This window comes from Amphimedon queenslandica, unplaced genomic scaffold, assembly GCF_000090795.2.
Source record: "Amphimedon queenslandica unplaced genomic scaffold, v1.1 AMPQUscaffold_13347, whole genome shotgun sequence".
Lineage (NCBI taxonomy): Eukaryota > Metazoa > Porifera > Demospongiae > Haplosclerida > Niphatidae > Amphimedon > Amphimedon queenslandica.
In genome coordinates, this window is record NW_003546417.1 from 118802 (window position 1) to 142592 (window position 23791).

Here is a 23791-nt window from a genome sequence, read left to right on the forward strand (position 1 = left end):
ATCAGAGCAGAGTGGAAGGTTGGCACATTCAGGATTGTTACAAACAGCAACTGCAACTTTTTCATCAATGCAGCTCTTGCAGAGAATCTTACCAGCCGGTACTTCATTCTTGAGTTGTACGTCCTTTACCATGTTGCCAAGGAATTTATTTGAAGGTGGGATGTGATCAATGTCACCATCTCGATCAAAACTTATTCCAGTGGGACACTGACAGCCTTGAGGACAGTCAAAGGTGTTGCTCAAAGACTCAGAGTATTCATTAGTTGATCCTTCGGTGGAAACAGGAGTTAGGTTGTAAGAGTTACGGAGAGTTTCTAAGTAACTTTCATCCAAATCATGCGGCTCCTCCTCTGCCTGCCCACTTTCCTCCCTTTCTCTTGCTTCCCTCTCACGCTCTCTCTCCTTTTCCTCTCTCTGCTTCCTCGCCTCCTTTTCAAGACATTCTCTACAGTAGCTGTCCAGACAAGGCAGTGTCCTAGGATCATCATAGTACTTGCCACAGGAGGGACAGTGCAAGTGGTCACGAGTGAAGCTCTCTATGTCGAATCCGCCACTAGCAATAATAGAATCATTCACGGGTTCTCTTTCCTCTTCATGTGCTGCTGGAGAGAGACGGTAAAACTGTTCTTCGGAATCACTGGCGGCCATTCTTCTCACCAAAGTAAAGAGACTCCCAAAGAAATTTTGTTCCCACACAAAAGAGCTATATAATTATACTACATGAAGGGGATTGAAAACCACCGGGAAATTACTCTACATGGAATGTAATGCGTTGCCTAGCGAGTAGCGACGTATGCAAGACTGCAAGTTGCCCGCGAAATGAGCAAAATGAAGGATCTTCACCGCAGTTTACAGCTTATAATTTATGTCTAATATGAACTATCGCTACAATTTTAAGACAGACGAAGAGGTCAAGGTCTTAGCTATCCATTGATACCTGGTTCAAGAGGACTGGACTTATGGTCTGTATGAAATCCTGTCCTAAAGTGTACCTTTCAAGTTCCTAACTGTCAGTTTTGTTTTGTACCTTTTTATCCGAGGCTTTTAGTTTAATCTTCCATATAAGTTTATGATCATTTAAGTAGCTACAAAACTGAGGTTAATAGGCCCTTTTTAAAGAGAAATAACTCATCACTATAAATCCATAGCTAAATGTTGTCAGTCTGAAAAATACTTTTGTTTTGTACCCTTAACTCGATGGCCTCATATAGTTCAGCATTCAAATTTTTTATACAGATATATGATTCTATTGCGGAGGTTAGTAAGATATTTTTACATCTGAATTCTACCATACATATTTTATATAATTATTATTTTATTTTCACATATCAGTTTTATATGACTCCAACACTTTTGTAGGTAGTGATTTTCTTAAATGCAAGGAAAACTATTTGTAAAAATCATTGAGAAAATAGTCAATAGCAAAGAAGCTATCATATTTCGTTTCTGGTGTTCAGGAAACAGCAGAGAAGTGCCTTCACCAACACTGCAAAACCTTATTTCAATTTTTCATATACTATTTTATTCTAATAATCCGTACAATTTAATACGGTATTGACAACTAGCATTTCCTGCCACGAACGGTGGTTTCCAATCCCTTTCATGTCGTATATTATCTATGAAAGAGCCCACAACCTAAGGAAATGTATGATTTCAAATGGTAAAATCAATTTTCAAATTTGGTCACATGAAAAAATAATAAAGTTGTTATTATTGTTTAAAGGACAAAAATTACACATAGACATTATTACATCTATGTGCTTTAAATCAGTCACATCAACGCCTTACATCAATATAAAACGGACATCCTCTAACAGAAAGAGGTTGGGTTTGAGGATGATACACATTAACTTTATGTCTGCCAGCTCTTAATGGATAAAAATAAACCGTATAAACTCCTTGTTCATTATTGAGTTTGACAAAGCATTGGAATATTTGCTTTGGGTTTTCAACAGGATACATAGTTGCCTCAAGCATTGGTACACTACCAGCAACTTCTGTCCTGCATATATCACGACTCTGAATCTTAAATGAGTAAGCTCTTCGAGAATGTACTGGATCTGGGACAGACTCCCGCTCCACAGTGTAGTTTTTAATAAATGGCGTTCCAACGACCTGCCCAAGAGCACCATCCACACTAAAACCCTCATTCAACTTGAGGTGTATTCTATCATTTACATCTGAAGGCAGCATGTGAGAGTTCTTGTAGCGTTCCTTGAGGTAATTCAAACGCTCATGAAAGCTCTCCTTAAGGAACATGAACTCTGTTGGTATTGCCATGTTTACAGACCCTCCAATGAAATCAATGCTCCTTTGAAGTGTATCTGAGATAAGTCTAAGCTCATCCTGGTGCTCCACGAAATCAGCCATTTTTTTATCATGTATCTGTTTGGTTTGATTTGTAAGACTTTCTCTTTGCCTCTTCAGATCCTCAATGAGTTTCTCACAATGTTCGTTAATTGTAGATATTGTCCAGTTTTTATTGCTGGTGAGGGATTTTTTCATATTTTCGATTTCATTTATTGCTTTTATAATTCTTGCTTGTACACCTTTAATTTCATCAAGTGCTTCAGCAACAGCTATTTTTTCTTCATCTGCAACATCTTTAGTTCGTTCCACTTTTGGACAGTTACGATGGCCTTTATTATTATCACCAAGATCTCCACATTCATGGCATATCACCTGTTTATGTTCATAGCAATAACGATCAACAGGAAAATTAGGATGAAAATCACATGACCAGTTGTGGCGTTCAAAATCTTTCCATGATGGCGGCAGGCTTCCTTCCCCTCCATCTCCACTCCCATTGCTATTTCCCTTTGCTCCTATTGTCTCAGGATATATTATATTATGCCTTTTTGTTTTTATTGTTTTCTTATGATACCTTAAACAATCAGAGCAGAGTGGAAGGTTGGCACATTCAAGATTGTTACAAACAGCAACTGCAACTTCTCCATCATCGCAGTTCCCACAGGGAACCTTACCGGCTGGTACTTCATTCTTGAGTCGTAAATCCTTTACCATGTTGTCAAGGAATTTATTTGCTGGTGGAATGGGATTGGTGCCACCATCTCCATCAAACTTTATTACAGTGTCTTCAGGCCACTGACAACCTTGAGGGCAGTCAAAGTTGTCTTTGCAGCTACGGAGAGTCTCTAAGTAACTTTCATCCAGACCCTGAGGCTCTTCTTCTGCCTGTCCATTTTCCTCCCTTTCTCTCTGCTTTTCCTCTTTCTGTTCTCTTGCCTCCTTTTCAAGACATTCTCTACAGTAGGTGTGGAGACAAGGTAGTGTTCTAGGATCATCATAGTACTTGCCACAGGAGGGACAGTGCAAGTGATCACGAACGAAGCTATCTATGTCAAATGGGATATCCTCTTCTTCCTCCTCTTGGTCATTTACAAGTGGTGGAGTAAGAGGAGCAGGAGAGAGACGTAGATCTAAAGGTTGTTCATCTGCCATTATAAAACAAGGCTCAAGAGTTAAACCCGAGGATAAACCAGAGAGAGATGCTCGATAACTCCACTTAAAGGGGCGAGGTTGTATAGGACTTTGTACTATAGTATAGTCTAGTAGTATTTATTGTTAAGCTCTTATCAGACTACTACCCATAAAAAATTTCAACTATTGGCTGCCCAGGTCAATGCAGGGGTCAGCCTCTCTATAGTATAAAAAAGGTCTATCAATATTCATAGCATGAAGGGAGTATTGGGTAACAGTAAGTTACACCTTCAACTCTCAAACATAAGCCTACTATGCTCAAAGGGCTTGAATACTTTGTAGGTTAAAAGGCATACATATCTATGGCTAATTGGCTACACAGATTAGATAGTAGTGACATTATTCATAGACTAGTCATCTATTCATATAAAATAAAGTTGCTATTATAGTTTACAAGACAAAGCTTGAGTGACTTTAGAAGAAGATTTTCTACCTAAACTATCCGATATGAAACTACTGGCTTCAATAAGCTTTTCCAAATTAACACCCTAAAAGAAGAGAAGAGAGAACAATGAGCAGAAAGAAAAAGGAGGAGATACAGAAAAAGACAGCAAGCAAATGAGAGTAAGAAAGAAAGAAGAAAATTTGCCATACAGTGTCTATTCCCAGTCCATTCATCATATATACAACGTCTTCTGTTGCTACGTTACCAGAAGCACCTGGCGCATAAGGACATCCACCAAGACCGCTAACTGATGCATCTACAACCGAGATACCCATCTAAAAAAAATTACAACGCTTAAATAAAATTGAGCATACACAAGTATTCTAACATCATCATGTACATGTAATTGGATTTGAATCAATTATTATTATACCTGCAACGCAGTGAGTATGTTAGATAAGGCTTGACCATAAGTATCATGGCAATGTATGGCGAGACAGGAGAGAGGAAGGTGAGCCGTGACCTCTTTTAACATTTTAATAATCGTTCCTAAAAAGGAAAGATGATGCAGTGGAAAGAGAGATGATAACTTGATAAAACTGCTTACCTGGTGTTCCCACTCCAATAGTGTCACCAAGGGATATCTCATAGCAACCCAACTCTTTCATTTTCACTGCAACCTACACGTACCATTATAATTATGAAAGATAATAGTCATAATAATAATAATGGCAATGATTCAATTAGGTGCTCTTTACTTTAGCGACAGCCTGAGGTGAGATAGGTCCTTCGTAAGGGCAACCAACAACACAGGAAACATAACTATAAAATAATAAAGATCTCTCTCTCTCTCGTTGCTTTAAATCTCTCTCTATTGTTCACTCTCCCTCCCTCTCCCTCTCCTTACCCTCTAACAGGTATTCCTTTAGTTTGAGCTGCTTCAGTGACAAGACGAAACCTTTCCAAACTTTCCTCAATAGTGCAATTAATGTTCTTTCTAAATATATTATAACAAAAGATAACGATTATAAATATTGCTTATACGTGTACTTGCTAAAAGTTTCTGAAGCTGCTCCAAAAATTGACACCTCCTCAGCACCAGCTTTCATCTTTAGAAAAAAAAAGCAAAACATTTATCATTTTTGAAATGGTTTCTGTCACTTACAGCAGCTTCAAAACCTTTCATGTTTGGTACTAACACTGGATACTTGACCCCTGCCTTTCTCTTAATAGCTGCCATTACTTCTGCATGATCACCCATCTGAGAGAAAAGAGAGAGAGAGAAAGTAAGGTGTCTGAATATACTAATTCCCATGAGCCTATCAGCACTAGTCTAAAATGACTGAACCTGATCCAAATCAACAGGTGAAATTTAATATAATTGTACTTTAACTATGTGCATACCTGAGGTACCCACTTTGGTGATACAAAACTAGTGGCTTCAATAACTTTAAGACCAGTTTCAGATAACCTGTCAATGAGCTGAACTTTGACCTCCGTAGGTACTACACTCTGAATTAACGACATGACTAATGATAGTATTAAAACCATTAATAATATTTGATTTACTTTTTCATTCTGGAGTCCATCCCTTGGGCCTACTTCAACTATCTTCACTTTACTTGGTAATGATGATGTTGATACAAATTTGGTCTAAAAACAAGATGAGACAATTATTTTAATTGTGCACATAATGTTTGAACTCATTCCAATCAAAAATGGATTTTTAAAGAATTTTCAAATTTGCTTCAAAATCTGGTCAAAGTTTGGCTGATGATAACCTTGTACTATAGTACAAGGTCGTCAGCCAAATTTCATCAAAAATGGCAAGGAGAGAATTCTTCATTTTCATAATTTTTTCTGATACATATACATGTCCTTATGTCGTATATTAAGTTTGAGCTGATTCCGATCAAAATTAGATTTTTTACAAATTTTTAAAAGTTGCTCCAAAATCGGGTCAAAGTCCCTGTACTATAGTACATGGGTTTTGGTGAAATTTCGCCAAAAATGGAAAGGAGAGAATTCTTCATTTTTATAATTTTTTCTGATACATATACATGTTCCTATGTTGTGTACAAAGTTTGAACTAATTCCGATCTAAATTGAATTTTTTTACGGATTTTTAAAGTTGTTCCAAAATTGGGCTAAAGACCTAAGGGGCAGGCAAGACTATCAAAGACCCTGCACTGCCAAAAGAAATTCTTCACTTTTATAATTTTCCTGATACGTATGCATAATACGTATACATATTCTTACTGATTCAAATTAAAATCGAATTTTAAAAGCTGCTCTAAAACTTGTGTATTTTATTAAATTTTTAATGCATAGATCTATACAATAACTTACCATCTGTAGTACATGACTCTTGCTGCTGTACTTTGTTATAGTAGCTACTGGATGACTCATTGTGCCTACTAGCCGAGCTAATAGTCCTTTTCATACAGTCAGTTACAGTACAGATTTCAACCTTTCTCTCTCAACAGAGTCAACAGCCCCGCTTATTAATTTTTGTTTCCGTTTTTACTTCGTATACTCTAATCACGTGGTATCTAAATATAAATTAAATTTTTATTGAACATTAGTAGTAAAAGTGCTCCTGTCTTTTGAATGGTCAACAGTGTGATGAAGTAATATGGCCATTAGTGATTTCCTATAGCTTAGCTGCCATTGTAATAGTCTCATTTGCTCTCCTAGCTCTTCAAGCTTTAAATACTGAAATGATAAAACGGTAGCCGCACAAAATTACTTTAAAAATTATTTTTCACTAGCGTCTTACCAGGTTTAGCTTCTCCTGGTCAATCTCAGCTTTCCTCAACCTCTCCCAGCAGTAATGGACAGAGCAGCTCTCCTTTAACGAACGACAGAAAACTGAACAAACTTTCTTCTTTCCAGGGAAATCCGATTCCAATGGACACCCACAAATCTCGTGTGGTGCAACCTAGAGAAGAAAGAGAGAGGAGAACAATGAATGAAAGAGGATAAATACTAATTTTGATCTAACCTTTGGCTCTTTGGTGTGCTCAGGACAAAGAACCTTCAACCTCTTACAGTAAGTTCCCTGGGAGCTGTCGTACTTGTCACAGAAAATATTAATACTATGCAAAGAAAGAAAGAAAGCATAATTGATAGCTTCATAAAAAAGCAATACATAATAATAAAGGAAGAGATTCCATACCCTTCATTCTTGACTATTGAACCAAAAGATACCATACCCTCTACCTAAACAGTTAAAAAGAGAGAAGACTTGAAATTTTATTACTCTGAATGCCAAGTTTACTTTATTGAAGCATTTCTCCATATGAACTAGGGCCTTCTTTAGCATGATTGGCTTACTGCATGTTGCACAGTAAATAGTTAAATCATCTGATTCAGTGATATCAGTATGAAGCTACAGATCATAATAGAGATGAATGAAGATAAGAGCATTGTTATATTATTAATGTATGGGTAGTGCAACAGTGCAGTAGTACTTCTTTCTCTTGTTGCTTGATGCCTTTCATTCTTAACACATGATCATTGATAAGTTCAGTTTGTTCATCAAGCACCTTTAATCTGTCTTTTATCTTCTAATAAAATAATTTCATCACCATCATCAACATCATTATTACTTACTGTCTGTTCTAGCTCTAATTCTGCTATCTTTTCCCTGTTTTGTTCCGATGCTTTTGGCTCTTCGTTTAAATCCCATTTCTCCTTTGCTTCTGGTAAATGTGTCTTTATCCGCCTAATTACAAAAAATCAATAATAATAATATCAAATACTACACAGGTCTCCTCTCCCTATCCTTTAAAAGACAAAAACAAAAAAATATGATGCAGTAACTCAAAATAGTGCCTATATTTCCATTAGTACCACAATAAAGTCTACTTATTCCCTCTTCTTAATCCTACCTCATAGCTAGTTCAACCCCACACTCTTCACTGCAATATTTCGAGTACTTCCTTGCAGCATACATGCACTCTGGGCCGAGACACTGTCTCTTCTCCAGTCTCTTTGGTGGTTGATAGAACCACGAGTCATTGGCCCGCGTCCTCCTGGTGACAGGCCTGTATACAAACTCTCCTTCGCTTCCGCTGCTACTCTCATAAGTGTATTTCTGTTTCGTTCTCTTTTTAGTTCTTTTCTGCGTTTGAGTCAATTGCTTCTTTGACGATTGTTTCTTTGATGTTATTTTCTTGGCTGCTTTAGTAGGTGCAGTCTTCTTAGACGCAGCCACCCCGTGGTCCGGATCAGAATAAAAACTCTGTACTTTTGATTCGTTGGTGGGTATGGCCTCAGTTTTATCGCCTTTCAAGGATTGTGTAATAATACTAAGAGTCATTGATGATGTTTCTTCTGGAGCCACGCCTATTTTACTTTTTGAAGCCCCTCCCGTTGACATTTCTTGAGCAAGTACCCGTGATAGTTTAATACATTGTCTAGTGATACACTTTTGTCTCAGTCTACCTATCCCTCCATACTTTCTCATGTCACGACAAAAACGACATTTTCTACAGTCAGTCATGTTGAGACAGTTGACGCATTCCTCACACCTCCGTTTATTTTTAGAAGGTTTCTTAGAATCGGGCATGGCAATTACTTGTCCTTTATTTTCGTCAGTCCTCTCCTGCTCTTTATTTAGAATAACCTCTCCTCGTGACGGAGAGAGAGGGGGAGAGGGAGGGAGAGGAGATTGATCGATGCTTCCCATATCGAAAGTGCTTGGGCTGTTAGTGGGTGGGGTTCCAGGAGAGAAAGGGAACAGTTCATCAGGTAGTCCAATATCGTCTGATGCTGGTATCAAGCTTAATTCTTCCGGTGATTTTGGGCGTGGCGGCGAAGAAATAAAGTTTGATGCCTGGTTGAGGATTTCTGCACTGAAGGAGTTTGAATCTTGAGAAAATATATTTCCAGGTTCTTCTGCTGATGAGGATGAGTTTAAACTGGAACTGCTGCTGGGACTAAACACGTTTTGGTCTCTGTCTCTCGTTCTGGCTCCATCAAGAGACTTCACTTCTTCCTCAGTAGAGCTGTATTCCGACTCTAGCCCTCCCTCTCCGCCTCGCTCTAGTTCATCTTCATCGTCTTCTTCTCCTTGAAATAGTTTCCTCTCTTCTTCGCTATCTCCTGACCATCTGTGGCTTTGAATGGAGCTACTCACAGACTCGACATCAGACGCCATCTTTAGGGTTAAAATTAACCAGTCACGCCCACAATAATTGAGTTTTTTTCAAAATTGGCATAAATTTTGCTTTTTGTTTTTTTAATTGCTGTTAATAAATAAATGAAATAAAAAGGAATAAATAATCAATATTTTTTACTTGACATTATTGTTGCTGGTGATATCGTGGCCCTAACTCCAATAAACTCTTTGCTACTCTCTCAATCTCGGCTCCATTCTCCAGGCAATAAATATACGTTTCATAGAACATGATTACAAACTCTGGATCTGACTTAGCATCAATACGTATACTCGTACTTAATGAAGGAGAGAGACGATGAAAGTCTATTGATCCCATTTCACACCAAGCCCTACAATTATTAATAGTCGGGTCTGTTGAGGTGACAGCAGCCATTATCAATGCTATGACTCCATCATAGTTCGATTTCATTGTTGCAAAGAAATTTGGCGGCTTTGGGACCTTGAGATAGCTCAGCTGGGTGTCGGTTTTAATTTCACCAGTCCCAAGAGAGAGGACTAGTTTTAAACGTCTATCTTTATCGTATGTTTGTATATCAGTCATTGCGTGTATTGTCGGTACTATAGCAAGTATGGATCCATCAACATATGTGTCTTCGAATGCATGAAAGTATAACGGAGCGGCTGTTGATGCTCTTGCTGCCTCCCATACCTTCCAGTCTCTCTTGTTTTCTTGAGCCTTTTCTCGATAGTTTGTGATGAAATAGAGTGAAGGTGGATCACGATCAGCTTTTACCGTTGTTATGAGGACCCGAGGGTCACTGATACTCTTAATGTCAGCCTCACCTAGTATTCGCTGTCCATACTCTACAATTGGAGCACTAGAGTATATCCTTCGCCCTGCAAATATTTCATCTCTATAGTTCACGATAGCAGCCATTAGAGAGCTGGTTGTGAAATTCCTGTGACTCATTCCAAGTGCTAGAAATGATCCAATGCTTGTTCCAGCATACCAGTTAAAGTATTGGCTTATTTGTAGGTCATGATCACCAGAAATCTGTCTCATTTTCTGCTCAATTTGATAAAGCATAAAGGCACTTAAGGAGCCACGAGTTCCACCGCCATCAAATGATAGCAAAGTGACAAAGTCATCCTTGCTAGTTCTTGGCTTTGACTTCACTTCTTCTTCTTCACTTTCAGCATCATTCTCAGAGTCTGGTACAAACTCTTTGCTTCCTTTTTGATCTTTTCCTGTGTTTTCATTAGTAGAGCTACTATCTTGTGGCTCTAAGTGAACTGTGGCTGATAGCACGATATTATCATCAGGAAGTTTATTGCCAGAAATAGCATCAAGAGCTTCACTGCTTTCATTAGGTGTTTCAACATGCTCTTCTACATCTCCAATTGTTACTACAAATAACCCTGTTGAAGGGAGCATTGCACGTAATTCTTGTACTCTCTGCATCGCTTCCATGCAATCCTTTGCTTCTTTTCCCTGCCTGTTACTAACAATATCCAATGGTGTCCTGCCGTCAGCATCAGTTAGCGTGAGATCTGCCTCAAAGCAGAGGAGTAGCTTTACAATTGACACACTACAGAGTATAGCTCCAATGTGTAATGCACTCATTCCTTTATTGGAATCTTGACAGTTTGGATTAGCACCAGCAATGAGGAGATAATGGACACATCTGACACTATTCTGTCTAGCTGCTAGCATTAGTGGAGTAACTGCCCCCAACTCAAACGAGTACACTTTGCTGGATTTCCGAGTCTATATTAGGAAAGATATGAATGGAATGTATTGCAGTAGTTGTAACACAAAATTAAAATTTGCAACTACTAGAACAGGATGAATTATATAATACAAAGCAATCATGCATATAATTGTTACCTTGATAACAGTTTCTGTGGTATCCTCCACTTCAGCCTCAGACTCCTTCCCGTCTTGTTGTTCCTCAATCGAGAAAGATTTTACCGATACCAGGACTGCAACTGAGCGACGTCTTGGTTTTACGATTGTCGAAAACCCGTCCTTATTGGAACGATTAATGAGATCAGTGCATGCTTGCCGAGGGAGCTGGGATTGAAGTGCCTCCAGTGTCTCTCTGAGATATTTATGGCCTTGCTTTACTGCAAGATGAACAACTGTAGTACCAGTCACTGAATCACCAACAATCAACTGATGGCCATTAAGAGGAGAATCTAGGACACTCACTGCATCGGGATCCATTGCATGCTGATTGAGCAATTCCTTGTTACTGTCTAAAAGGTTTCTCCAGTCTTTTGGATTTTTGGGGACTTTCTTTGTAATGTACTCGCTCAGTAATTCTTGGAGTTGAAGCGTATTCATCGGCTGAGGGAGTAAAACATTCTTTATCAGTTCCTCTGATAGAGGTATCATTGAGAGTGGCTCTAAGGAAGACTTTACCTCTTGCAGTGCTTGCTCTGCCCCTTGCTTGTGCTTTGAGGAATACACCTTGTATATCAGCACATCTCCTTCTGAGGCTAGATCATTGTTCTGAAACTCCAAAAGGACGTAATATCGTCTGGCAGAGTTGCTGGATTTCGTCTGCTTCCATGCTAAGAGCAGAAAGGTGGTGCATGATTCATAGCTGCTTTCAATGACTGGATCAGGTCCTTGAGGCTCAGCAGGGAGGCCGTCTAGGCTGTCAGGAAGATCCTCGCTCAGGTCCACTTCCCTCTCTGTTATTACTCGCCTGTGGATGACTTTTAAGCCACGACCAAAATCTCCGCAAAGTTTGGCGTAGTGAGGACTAAAAACCCCGTAGCTTTTGACTTTGTAAGGCATTACTGCAATAGTAGAATGGACAGTTATCCAGCTTTTCGCAGCTTTGCTTGCTGCGCTTAATTTGAGTTGTTTTGGGCGTGGCTCAAGGCGGTTTAGCCCTGCCTATTCAATGAATGATTATTGAATTAGATCTCTGGATCTAGATAGGGGCAGGCAATATTGAATGAGAATATGCAGAGAGTGAAAAGAAATGTAAATGAGGAGAAGGTAATTGAAATCCCCCCATAAACTTTAATCATGAATGCTTTTTAGTCTCCGCATGAAGGAGAAAATGGCAGCTACAGTGCATTGAAGTAAGTGTGAAGAGTTTGAAAGCAAAAGGCATGACAGGGCTGGGGGTGGGTGTGATTAATAAGAATCACTATAATTATTAAACTCTCTCCAGTCCTTTCAGGTGGGTCCAGTTTTTGACGGAAAGAGCTCCTCCGATTGTATTCTTCCTGTTGGCATCCGGTCCTTGTCTCTCTGGACTACAGATTGTTGAAGGACGCATTGAATGGATCAAGTTTCTATTTGCGCTATTTGCAGAACTGGTACAGAAATGCAGTTTTAATTTCATTTGTGAATATCCTTAAAATTTATCTATTGTATTATTTCTTTATCAGGTTCTCTTATTAACTGTTCGTATAATGGACGATGTCAAAGATTATGAATTAGATTGTAAGATACATCCTGAAAGGTACTTCAAATAAACACATACAAACTATTACAACTTTTTTTCACCACAATTCCTTCTCTTTCCTACTTAATTTTTTCACTTGTGTGTGTTTTAGACCTCTACCAAGGGGTCTCCTGAAATACGATGACGTTGTGGTTGCTATTAATCTCGTCCTAGCTGCCATGATCCTGTATGCTGTCATACTAGGAGTCTGGTTTAGTCCTTCTGCTGGAATAACATTTGGAATACAAGTAATGCATGCAATATTATAAGCACCTAGAGTTGAAACTCTCTCTCTCTCTTAAAGGTATTTTACAGTTTCCTGATGTACATTGAATTTGGTATTGGTGAGTGGTTGGAACCAAGAGTATTTCTCTATGCAGTAACTCATCAAGTATGTACTCCAAATCTTTTGTAGTCAAATAAAAATTTTTTTTAAAGCATTACGCTGCTCACGTCTTGAAAATTTAATCATTTTAGTCACAAATATTAGCTGTTTATGTACCACATACACACCCTTCTTAATCTCACCACTTTCTTCCTTTCTGTCATATTTCTCCCTCCCTCTCTCTCCCTCTCTTCCTCCCTCTCTCTCTCTCCCTCCCTCTCTTCCTCCCTCTCTCTCTCTCCCTCCCTCTCTCTTCCTCCCTCTCTCTTCCTCTCTCTCCCTCCCTCTCTCTTCCTCCCTCTCTCTTCCTCTCTCTCCCTCCCTCTCTCTCCCTCCCTCTCTCTTCCTCTCTCTCCCTCAGGTCTCAATATATTTTGGTGCCTGGTTCATATGTGCATTAGCAGGTGCCCCATGGTACAGCTGGTCTGGATTCTTGCTAGGCAGTGTTGCATTCTCAGGATTCTTTACCTATGAAATATGTCGAAAACTTGATCCTACCTTACCTCTGGTGAGTGCTTTACTGAAATAAACTAAAAATTTACTATTCTTCTGTTTTAAATATACTGAAATAAACTAAAAATTTGCTATTCTTCTGTTTTTGATATACTGAAATAAACTAAAAATTTACTATTCTTGTTCTGATATACTGATTGTTTGTTATTTTACAGAAAAAGGGAACGTACTTAGTCGTCTATGGCAAATGGATCACATTTTTGGTCGTGTGTGTCACAGTATTGGTGGGCGTGGTCAGTTCCTACTTCCTCCATATTCACTGGCTACTTTGGCCAATGGAGGCCTTCATGATACTGGTAATACACAAATTATATTATTGTTTTATAATATTGATACACTACAGTTGCATATAAAAGCAATTTTAAATTTAAAAGCACCCCTGAAATACCGTATAGCGAGAAATTTTTATGGCCCAAAATTTTCATGGATCCGTCTAAAAATCAATTTCGTGGCTTTAATTTTCATAGTTTTCTACTTTTTGGCCATCTTGAACAGTATTAAATTGATTTTTGCACATTTTATTTTCGTGAATTTTGAAAAAGCGAAATCCACGAAAATTTCCCGCTATATAGTACTCAAAACTTTTTAAATTCAAATCTAAATATCGTTACTTTTTTGCTATTAGTATTAGCATTTTGTCTGTTTTCCTTCCAATAGAGTTTGCTGGTATTATTCCTGATACAGAAACCAGTCCCAAAGACTAAAACCCACAAACCAGTCGAAGCCCTGGCCATAATCTACATATTGCTCCACATGTGGGCGGGGTTTATTGCCAGCTTCTGGTAAAACTCTAATCTAAGACATACATAATCTATTTTTGACATACTCAGTAATTGATAGCTAACAACACCTTTAATAATAATAATTGATACTAATGCTATAAAGACTCCCACTCACTCAAAGTCTTTGCTAAATTAAACCTATTCCCTATTGACTAGTCTTTCCAAGAAATGTTAAGATTTCTAGCTATGAAACTATAAGTGTCGGCAGTCTCATCAATCTGGGGAGGGAAAAGAGAGAAAGAAAACAGAGAGAGAGAGAAATATAAGTGACGTGAGTGTGTGTGTGTGTTTGAGCTGCTGTAGTATCCAGTGCTTACTATTTTAGCAGTTGGTTTTCCTCCTCCATGTCCTGCCTTCTCTTCTATTCTTATCATCAGTGGATTAGTCTATCACAATAACATAGGAGGACATTATAAAGTACTTTATTCTTTAAATCATCCTCTTTCAGGGATGCTTCTGAACGATGCTTACAAGCAAAAGGCCCAGTACAGTTAATATGTACAAGAAAGCACTTAAAGCATCAGTTACTAGTAATCACATGAAAAAAGTACAAGAACAAAAAATGAAAGTGATGGGCCCTCATCCCTGCTCCAATATCATCCTTCACCCTCTCTCTATATCTAAATATTTATTCTCTCTCTCTCCCTCCCTCCCTCCCTCTCTCTCTCTCCCTCTCTGTCTCCCCTCCCTCTCTCTCCCTCTCTGTCTCCCTCCCTCCCTCTCTCTCTCTCTCCCTCTCTCTCTCTCCCCTCCCTCTCTCTCTCTTTCTTTCTCTTCCTCATGCAAATACATGTAATGCACTGTACCTGTTTCTCAATGCCACTCATTGTATGATGCAGTTGCGCTATGAATTTAAAAGAGTGCAAAGGTACGACTCTGTCATCATGATCGGCAGTCAAGAGGAGCATGGCAGGATACTGGGCACTGCCTTCTGGTACTGATATATTGTGTAATGGAGACAACCTAAGGAGACATGAGGGATTGGAGAGAAGGAAAAAGAGAAGGAGAGAGAAAGAAGAAAATTTTAGGGTGAGAAGAAGATATAGTAAAATTTATTTCAAAAACAACACATAATATTATCATAAAGAAATTAGTAATAATTATAGAAGCATTTGGTTGTACATGTACATGCAGTTCCTGGTGGTTACTTGTGTAGCCATTGAAAGTCAGCATCATTATCAGGATTGCCATAGTCTGTCACCCAAGCATGACCAATAGTGAATTTATGAAATCTTAATAAATCAAGAACACTGAGAGAGAGAGTGAGAGAAACAAGTTAGCTACATTATAGTCCCTATATAGCGCTTCAATTTTGCGGAGCTAAAATTTCGCAGATTGATAAAAATCAATCTTTCACAGAAATAGCTTTTGCGGATTCACAATGTTAGTACCATGCCTTTAATGGCAATTAAATATTTAGCGGATATTTAATTTCGCGGTTGCATGCTAACCCGCAAAAACAACAAAAGTTTTGCTCCTCGAAAATAAAGCACTGTCTCTAGAATAATCATTGGGATGATTACAGGGGCTTACCCAACTTGTGATATGACACATTTGAATAGATCAGGTCTCTGATTAGCACAGCAACACACTAGTAGTCCACCATTGGAGCCACCTTGTATAACCAACCTTTAATAAAAGAAATAATTATTAAATTGTTTTATTCATTTTGTATGCTCTACCTCTCACTGGATGTGTATTTTTCTCTTATCAGATATTCAGCTGCAGACTGGAAGTCATCATATGCATTCTGTCTCTTAGCAAATATTCCTTCTTTATGCCACTGCTCACCATATTCACTGTAAATAAATTTAAAATAACACTAAAATAAATTTTAAAAAAATTCATGAGCATGGACAACAGATTTTCCAAAAATTGACTCCAAAATCACCCAAAATTTTTATTAGATGTTTCTATGTTATATAAAATCAGCTTAAAGGTTCTACAAAACATAAGTACATGTAAAAAATTAATATATAAAAATAGAAAAATCTCTCCGACCCATTTTTGGTGAAATTTGGCCAACTTTGGCCCAATTTTTATGCAACTTTAAAAATTCGTAAAAAATCTAATTTTGATCGGAATAAGCTTAAACTTTCTACACAACATAAGAATATATATATGTATCAGAAAAAGTTATAAAAATGGAGAATTCTCTCCTACCCATTTTTGGTGAAATTTGCCCAAAGTCCCTGTACTATAGTACAGGGACTTTGGCCCAATTTTGAAGCAACTTTAAAAATTCGTAAAAAATCTAATTTTGACTGAAATAAGCTTAAACTTTCTACACAACATAAGAACATGTATATGTATCAGAAAAAGTTATAAAAATGGAAAATTCTCTCCTACCCATTTTTGGTGAAATTTGCCCAAAGTCCCTGTATATGATACAGGGACTTTGGCCCGATTTTGAAGTTACTTTAAAAATTTGTAAAAAAATCTTATATCCTTTGCTTTTTGAAAAATTGGCCTATCTTTATCAATTTTTTCTAAAAAATTTGCTGAGAAAATTTATTTTTCCCATTGGAAATTATTAATTTTTATCCAAAAAAATTTGCTGGAAAATTTATTTTTCGTGGGAAATTTTCCGGAAAAGATTAATTATTTTAGAAAATGATAAATTTTTAATTTTTCCCTGGAAATTTGCTGGAATATTTATTTCTCCCAGAAAACTTGCCGGGAAAAATTAATTTTTCTGAGAAATTATTCATTGAAATAATTATGCGTGAAAAATTTTATTTTCACAAAAAATTTGCCACAAAAAAATAATTTTTGGGAAACAGCTACCTTAGTTATTATCCTCAATAATAAATGACCCACTTAACAAAATAAACCAATGTTGCAAGGATCATGCAATCTCCTATATATTCCTTACCCTCCTCCTCTTATATTAGCAATGGCCACTATTCCTCCAAGATGCTGCATGAAGATAACACGAGATGTACTGTAGTAAGGAGTGATAGATATATTAAAGCCGCCATAGCCATACAAGAGCAATGGGTGAGAACCATCCAATTCAATGCCCTGAAAAACAAGAACATTAAGAGAGTGAATGAGATGTCACATAGCTAGACAAATTGGAGTGTAAAAATTTATAAAATTGCTTTTCAAAAAAAAGCTTGGTTTGAACAAGATCCCCCTTTGCAATTCAATCCCTTTTGTAATAATTCATTTTAATTTTTAATCCACTGAATTTGCTAGTAATAAAAGACATTAGAGAGGGAGAGAGAGAGAGAGAGGAAAGAAAAGCAATTCATCATCATAATGCTATACCTCCCTATGGACAATGAACATTGGGATTTTGGTGCCATCTTTGCTTGGAAAGAAAACCTGTTTCGTTTCAAATATGGAGCTGTCAAAGCCAACCACTTTAATCTCACGAAATATCTATTAATTGGGATAATTATATCACATGTTACTAATTATAGTAACAAATGTTACTAATTATAGTAAGTTGTTGATAAACATGATGACTAAATTTATTCAAATATACTAAATATAGCAACATTACAGACCTGTTACCAAAATTACGTACTGTTGCTGTTACTAAATATATCAGTACATTATGCTTTAAAGGTGTTACTAAATATAGCAACAAGTCCTAAAAATAGCAACAAACCTCAGTTTTAAGAGGATAGTTCCTGAGATCACAGTGATATATCATTCCAGGAGTGAGGAATGACATGAAGCGATAAAATATCTCGGACTGATTCCGTTTACCGGAATAGCCGGTCACTGATCCCATGTCAAGTGGAAAGTTAGTTATAACTTTACCATACATATCATAGAGCATAAGAACTGACTGGAGGGAGGGAGAGAGAGAGAGAGAGAGAGGGAGGGAGGGAGAGAGAGAGGGAGAGAGAGAGAGAGAGGGAGAGAGAGAGAGGGAGAGAGAGAGAGGGAGAGAGAGAGGGAGAGGGAGGGAGGGAGAGAGAGAGAGAGAGAGAGAGAGAGAGAGAGAGAGAGAGAGAGAGAGAGAAGAAAGGAAGGAGTAAAGAAATCACAATAGAGAGTGCTAGTGTGAAAGTGTATATGCTCCTACCTTGACATCTCTAAGGAAACAGAGGACCAGGTTATTATCATTGGCAGCTGCTGCCCACTCCAGGACATCAACCTCTCCACCTGGCACCAACACACGCCAATCAGACTAAATAATGTATTTTAAATAATAATACTAGTATTAATATACATGTAATCTGTAATAATAATATTCATCATATTAATCTACATTTTAATGTGTAATAATACAATGCTATAGTGTTATGTAATGTGTAATATTATAATAATATTAATGTACATGTAATCTGTAATAATAATAATACATTTAATGTGTAATAATAATAATAATAATAATAATAATAATTATTATTATTATTATTATTATTAATGTACATGTAATAATGATTAGAGAGAGTTCTGTGTGTGTGTTCCTTGCCTTGTTAGGTTTGTTGATGTCAACATTGATCAGTTGATATTTAGGTGCTTGATAATCAGTCTTTAGTGTAAATACAGTACCATCATTAGCAATGAACTGATAGAGGAAGAGAGAGAGAGAGAGAATAATAAAAAAGGGACGCGAGGATTTTTTGGTTTACTTACATCATATGAAGACTCAAAATCATCATCAATCAGTTTCACCATTGGCAATATGCCTGCAATACAATTATTATACATGTACATGTACACGTAATACAAAATGTATAGCAATGAAATCAATATTCTATCTCTCTCTCATCCCCCCCCTTTCTCTCTCCCCCCTCTCTCTCACCCCCCCCTCTCTCTCTCACCCCCCCCCTCTCTCTCTCTCTTCCACTCCCCCTCTCTTTCTCTCTCCCCCCTCTCTCCCCCCTCTCTCCCTCTCTCTCTCTCCCGCTCTCCCTTCTAATTCATGTACAAGTGTACCTTCAATCTTATATCCTACAGTTTCCAAGTCGCAGTAATAGAGTTTGTTCTTTGGTTCAGCTCCCCTCACTACATACAAGATGAGGTAGCGTCCTTCATCGCTTAACTCACACGAACTGAGGGAGACAAACAAAAAGAAATGAAAGATAATATTTGTAATAAGACATTTGAGAAGACACATAAATGTACGTGTACACGTAGCTTCTACCCAACGGCAATTAGAGAAGAAAACAATGTAAAAATTAAAATTTATTACAGTGACATGAACCCTATAATTAGCCTATTAATTGTAACTAAACATGTATAATGTACATGTACATGTAATACAAAGCTTATTATGTAGCTATTATCATTATCAACAATTACTTTAGCCAGTCTGGGTGGTCAGGAAACTCGTAACAAAGGACATCATCTGACTGGTCATTGCCAAGGAGATGATAATAGAGCTGTAAGAAGGAAAGGGGGCATAGAGGAGGAGGAGAGGGGGAGAGAAACAATGAGACATAATGATAAAGAAAATACACTATAATCAAAACAAATAATCGAATTAATAATAATAATAATAATAATAATAATAATAATAATAACCTTTTGATTTAATACTTGAGATGTTTCAGTCCCTGCAGATTTAGTATCAGGCTCTGGGAATCTCTATAATAATAAAATAATAAATAAATAATAAAAAGTTAAAGTAGGCATTATAAAGATTAGGAATGATAGAAATTCCCTTGCTTTGTACTAGATGTGAACCACATATGAACTACATGTAGTTCCTTAACTACCAATTCAGTATCCGTACAATACATGTATGTGTGGTGCTTTTCCATTTAAAGGATAAAAAAGAGCATGTAGCCATGTACCACGTACGTACTACATACATGTACATATACATGTACATGTACTTATGTATCATACATATACTTGTACATTTAGTATATACTGTATATATGCATAATGTGGAAGCTTACTGCATGTACGCGTACATGTACACAATAAGCTGTATATCAATCATTACGATATTGCTCAAGTTCAGGAGTACACAATTTCCCCTATCATAAGAAAAATCCTACACATAGGAACCGGTACATCAAAAAGGAACTGGATCTATTCCAGGTGACTGATTAGTACTGCTTGTATGTACATGTACATGTACACGTAGTTCTAGCGAAGGCTATAGTAATAGTGAAACAGTTTATGATGAAACTGAGTTGAATGTGGGCATGCACAGAATATCATTCTAAGTATTCATAACATACAAGCATAGCCAATTAATTATACTATATTAACTTCTACAAACTAGTGACTGTACATATATAAAGTATTATACAGATTGTTATAAAGGATATATTGTGGTTACCATACGACTTAGATATAGTTGTACTATGTTACAGCTGGGGATTCTTATACCGAAAGCATAGACAGGAGCCATAAGTGGTACACACACGTGTGTGCATTTTGAAAGGTTTGTGTTGAAGGATTACGTAAGGCTTGATTCATCAATGCTTGCTCATAATCTACTATCCAATAATGGAGGACTAGAGCAACAGCTTTCATGTGGTTACTGATAATTGAATAACAAAATAGTAATATTCCCACCACCGGCAAAAGGAGCCATATACTATATTCTAACGACAAAACAAATACTATTATTACTATCATGTGTGTTTGTGTGTATATGCGTGTCAGTTATGGTGAGATCAGATAGAAAATTATTAGCAGGGGGAGTTTTTGTACAAGTTGTGAAATAGGTAGGTTAATACCACAGAACGAGACTCTGCATGGCTACATAGCTAATGCGGAGTTTTATAGCATAGCCGAATCATCTCAAATTAAATAATAAAGCCAAAATTCCATTAATATACATGTAAGATATAGTACTATCAAATTATGTTGATGATATAACATACATGTACATGTACATCTAATACGTGAGCGGGCACATTTTCACAGCCATAGTGAGACGGACAATACCAAGAGAGAATTTTATTGTCCAATAGACGTACTACATTATACTAGCAGTGGTCAGACTAAGGAAGAGCCTGTCTAGAGGTCAGGGAAGTGATTTACTCAAGCATGTAATACAGATACGGAGCTGGCAACCAAAAGGTGTTTCTGGTCACCAAAAGGTGTGAAGTACAACTATACACTGTACACAATACATGCACCACAAATACCTGTACATGCATATACAGTACTGTACGGGCACATGTACATGTACATGTACAATAATACAATAACCCACAACACAAGTGTATGTATAGACAATAATAATGATAGAAGCCTCTCCTTGGCTTACAAGTGAGTCTGTGGTGTCTCACTTGATAAAAGAAGCCTTTGTTATCATGAGTCCATGCTATGCTTGAGAATTTGACCCACTTCAGTTCATCCTTCAATAACTCCTTGCTGGCCACATCTTTAACCTGGGTTATTGTAAAAAACACTTTTATTATCTGTGGTCGATCCTATTCTATACACTCTCCATCTCCTTCTGTACAAATGCAACCACTAGAGACTCAGTCTTTCATGTGTATTCATTCACTGTCTGCCAGTCTGTCTACATAATACTCTCTTTGTCTCTCCCCTCTCTCTCTTATCTCTCTCTTTCCCCTGGTTCTAATCCTTCCCTTTACTATGCCTCCTGGTTTCCTACTTAACCTCTCATCAGGTCTATATTGACCAGCTGACCCTCCTTCCATATCAAGATTAAAAAATGATACATTCTTATCTCTTTCTTTTTTCTTTCCTCTCTCTCCCTCTCTCCCTCTCTCTCTCTCTTTCCCTCTCTCTCTCTCTCTCTCTCTCTCTCTCTCTCTCTCTTTGGGGGTGTACTTACTCGTACTGTTGTCCAATCAGACCCACTCTCACTGACAGTGTAAGCACAGTATGCTCCATCCTCAGAGAAGGAGCATTGCCCAAGAGAGATTGTACCATCCTTGGACCAATCATTAGGATCAATGAATACCTCAGGATCAGCATCTATTGTCTCTTGAACATAGAGGACACTGAGAGAGGGAAGAGGGGAGAGAGAGAGAGAGAGATTGATAGAGAAAGTAAGTATTTAATAGTTCCTTGCCAGAGTATCATAATACATATTAATGCATGTGCACAATAGCTGAATGAATTGTATTATTATCATTATTATCACAATTATACTCATCTATCAGCTAGTGTATACATTGTATGTCAATGGACTGACTTTTGATTCTGTAGTCCAGTGTTGTAGTAATAGAAGTATCTGCTCCCTCGCTTAAAAGGGCAAGAATATTTTGGATAATTATGCAACTCTGACATCCTATAATGTACAGATAAGAAATAACTGTAAAGTACAGTACACAAGGCATGACAGATAGTCTGGCACATGATTTGTTACATTTTAATCTTATTACAGTACATATTTCACATGCATACGTTTTGTCTATCCAATTTACTATTATGTACTTGTACATGTACATGTACATGCATTAGAGCACTAAAGAAGGCTCACATGTCCTCGCATGATCAAGTTACACGTGTCAGCTATTACATGTACGTGTACATGTAAATCAATTAATGAATGCATGTAAGTAATATGAGGGATTCATTCTCACAAAGTGAGCTAATAAGAGCTAAACAGAGTGGGCTCTCCAACTTTTGGGAGAAACTTAAAAAATTCGTAAAAAATCCAAACTTGATCGGAATCGGCTCAAACTTTCTATGCAATATAAAAACTGTATATGTCTTTTTAAAAATTATAAAACTGAAGAATTCTCTCCTACCCAATTTTAGTGATTTTTGGGCAAAGTCCCCGTACTATAGTACAGGGACTTTTGCTCAATTTTAGAGCAACTTTAAAAATTCGTAAAAAATCCAAACTTGATCAGAATCAGCTCAAACTTTCTACACAACATAAGAACTTGTATATGCATTAGAAAAAATTATAAAAATGAAGAATTCTCTCCTACCCAATTTTGGTGATTTTTGGCCAAAGTCCCTGTACTATAGTACAGGGACTTTTGCACGATTTTAGAGCAACTTTAAAAATTCGTAAAAAATCCAAACTTGATCTGAATCAGCTCAAACTTTCTATGCAACATAAAAACTTGTATATGTCTTAGAAAAAATTATAAAAATTAAGAATTCTCTCCTACCCAATTTTGATGATTTTTGGCCAAAGTCCCTGTACTATAGTACAGGGACTTTTGCCTGATTTCGGAGCAACTTCAAAAATTCATTAAAAATCCAAACTTGATCGGAATCAACTCAAACTTTCTACGCAACATAAGTACATGTATACGCATCAGAAAAATATATTAAAAGGAGAATTCTAACCTACCCATTTTAAAATAAAATACCATGTCCCACATGTACAGGTACATAAGAAATCTTTCAAAGTCATTTATGGTGAAAAGCCATATGATTTTAGGTCAACATTTGTAACACACAAAACCGAAAATTTAAAACTCACTTCATCTTTAAAATGATACTAAAAACAGCATTACTCAATTTACCTTTCGTGGAATTTGTCTCTCACGGGAGAGTCTTTAAGGTAAGGGGTAGTAATGGCGTTCTGGGCACGCACAAATTCCCTCGTCTCTTCACTGTCGGGATCTTCCAGCCATCGGTAAGGGTCTGAGACTACTACCCCACCTGCTCTTTCTTCACGGACGCTCTCATCTCGCCTCAATTTTGGGTACTGCCATTCAGCCGCCATTTTGTAGGCGTGGCTCATTAAGGTGGTGGGCGGGGTTTTAA

General features: G+C 37.3%; 5 protein-coding genes across 7 annotated transcripts; 1 reads left to right on the plus strand and 4 right to left on the minus strand.

Moving 5' to 3' along the window:
* Positions 1 to 3813: 3813 nt before the first annotated feature.
* On the minus strand, positions 3814 to 6430 carry LOC100631536 (hydroxymethylglutaryl-CoA lyase, mitochondrial-like). 2 transcript variants are annotated; one of them, XM_019997926.1, is made up of 11 exons: positions 6236 to 6430; positions 5456 to 5539; positions 5291 to 5398; positions 5052 to 5147; positions 4937 to 4995; positions 4794 to 4883; positions 4645 to 4708; positions 4494 to 4566; positions 4320 to 4435; positions 4096 to 4221; positions 3814 to 3989 (listed from the first exon to the last, which is right to left on the minus strand). In XM_019997926.1, the coding sequence occupies exons 1-11, from the start codon at positions 6293 to 6295 to the stop codon at positions 3885 to 3887; spliced, it is 981 nt and encodes a 326-aa protein (XP_019853485.1). In that variant the 5' UTR covers positions 6296 to 6430; the 3' UTR covers positions 3814 to 3884. The 2 variants fall into 2 exon arrangements, with proteins under 2 accessions (XP_019853485.1, XP_019853486.1); XM_019997927.1 differs by lacking the exon at positions 6236 to 6430 and having other exon boundaries at positions 5291 to 5415; positions 5456 to 5537.
* Positions 6431 to 6432: 2 nt separating this feature from the next.
* On the minus strand, positions 6433 to 9088 carry LOC100631662 (CXXC-type zinc finger protein 1-like). 2 transcript variants are annotated; one of them, XM_019997925.1, is made up of 8 exons: positions 7780 to 9088; positions 7502 to 7613; positions 7360 to 7452; positions 7167 to 7277; positions 7065 to 7108; positions 6891 to 6984; positions 6666 to 6827; positions 6433 to 6601 (listed from the first exon to the last, which is right to left on the minus strand). In XM_019997925.1, exons 1-8 carry the CDS (start codon positions 9048 to 9050, stop codon positions 6458 to 6460), a joined length of 2031 nt encoding a protein of 676 aa, XP_019853484.1. In that variant the 5' UTR covers positions 9051 to 9088; the 3' UTR covers positions 6433 to 6457. The 2 variants fall into 2 exon arrangements, with proteins under 2 accessions (XP_019853484.1, XP_003387467.1); XM_003387419.2 differs by having other exon boundaries at positions 7360 to 7455; positions 7780 to 9087.
* A 24-nt stretch (positions 9089 to 9112) lies between these two features.
* Positions 9113 to 11902, minus strand: LOC105313183 (85/88 kDa calcium-independent phospholipase A2-like). Its single transcript, XM_011406390.2, has 2 exons — positions 10900 to 11902; positions 9113 to 10779 (listed from the first exon to the last, which is right to left on the minus strand). Exons 1-2 carry the CDS (start codon positions 11815 to 11817, stop codon positions 9196 to 9198), a joined length of 2502 nt encoding a protein of 833 aa, XP_011404692.1. The 5' UTR covers positions 11818 to 11902; the 3' UTR covers positions 9113 to 9195.
* Positions 11903 to 11912: 10 nt separating this feature from the next.
* On the plus strand, positions 11913 to 14353 carry LOC100640545 (uncharacterized). The gene is made up of 9 exons (XM_003387404.3): positions 11913 to 12024; positions 12070 to 12110; positions 12203 to 12350; positions 12423 to 12496; positions 12591 to 12726; positions 12783 to 12869; positions 13225 to 13371; positions 13532 to 13672; positions 14034 to 14353. Exons 1-9 carry the CDS (start codon positions 11989 to 11991, stop codon positions 14160 to 14162), a joined length of 939 nt encoding a protein of 312 aa, XP_003387452.1. The 5' UTR covers positions 11913 to 11988; the 3' UTR covers positions 14163 to 14353.
* LOC100640329 (prolyl endopeptidase) lies at positions 14191 to 23791 on the minus strand. Its single transcript, XM_003387402.3, has 19 exons — positions 23548 to 23791; positions 22257 to 22352; positions 21894 to 22062; positions 21379 to 21480; positions 19649 to 19711; positions 19427 to 19506; positions 19061 to 19176; positions 18758 to 18810; positions 18594 to 18689; positions 18201 to 18305; positions 17778 to 17960; positions 17432 to 17545; positions 17034 to 17182; positions 15841 to 15957; positions 15692 to 15787; positions 15307 to 15408; positions 14965 to 15121; positions 14476 to 14544; positions 14191 to 14376 (listed from the first exon to the last, which is right to left on the minus strand). The coding sequence occupies exons 1-19, from the start codon at positions 23766 to 23768 to the stop codon at positions 14311 to 14313; spliced, it is 2154 nt and encodes a 717-aa protein (XP_003387450.1). The 5' UTR covers positions 23769 to 23791; the 3' UTR covers positions 14191 to 14310.

Coding starts and splice junctions, on each gene's coding strand:
- LOC100631536 (XM_019997926.1), bottom strand. CDS start 6,295: ATGAGTCATCCAGTAGCTACTATAACAAAGTACAGCAGCAAGAGTCAT. Junction 4,884..4,936: donor GCTTCAGAAACTTTTAGCAA/GTACACGTATAA, acceptor TAATATATTTAG/AAAGAACATTAATTGCACTA. Junction 4,222..4,319: donor ACATACTCACTGCGTTGCAG/GTATAATAATAA, acceptor AATTTTTTTTAG/ATGGGTATCTCGGTTGTAGA.
- LOC100631662 (XM_003387419.2), bottom strand. CDS start 9,050: ATGGCGTCTGATGTCGAGTCTGTGAGTAGCTCCATTCAAAGCCACAGA. Junction 7,456..7,501: donor AATTAGAGCTAGAACAGACA/GTAAGTAATAAT, acceptor TTATTTTATTAG/AAGATAAAAGACAGATTAAA. Junction 7,109..7,166: donor TGGAGAAATGCTTCAATAAA/GTAAACTTGGCA, acceptor TTAACTGTTTAG/GTAGAGGGTATGGTATCTTT.
- LOC105313183 (XM_011406390.2), bottom strand. CDS start 11,817: ATGCCTTACAAAGTCAAAAGCTACGGGGTTTTTAGTCCTCACTACGCC. Junction 10,780..10,899: donor CCACAGAAACTGTTATCAAG/GTAACAATTATA, acceptor TTCCTAATATAG/ACTCGGAAATCCAGCAAAGT.
- LOC100640545 (XM_003387404.3), top strand. CDS start 11,989: ATGCAGAGAGTGAAAAGAAATGTAAATGAGGAGAAG. Junction 12,111..12,202: donor GGCAGCTACAGTGCATTGAA/GTAAGTGTGAAG, acceptor AACTCTCTCCAG/TCCTTTCAGGTGGGTCCAGT. Junction 12,727..12,782: donor GAATAACATTTGGAATACAA/GTAATGCATGCA, acceptor TCTCTCTTAAAG/GTATTTTACAGTTTCCTGAT.
- LOC100640329 (XM_003387402.3), bottom strand. CDS start 23,768: ATGAGCCACGCCTACAAAATGGCGGCTGAATGGCAGTACCCAAAATTG. Junction 19,177..19,426: donor GACCACCCAGACTGGCTAAA/GTAATTGTTGAT, acceptor TGTCTCCCTCAG/TTCGTGTGAGTTAAGCGATG. Junction 18,690..18,757: donor ATTTTGAGTCTTCATATGAT/GTAAGTAAACCA, acceptor TTCCTCTATCAG/TTCATTGCTAATGATGGTAC.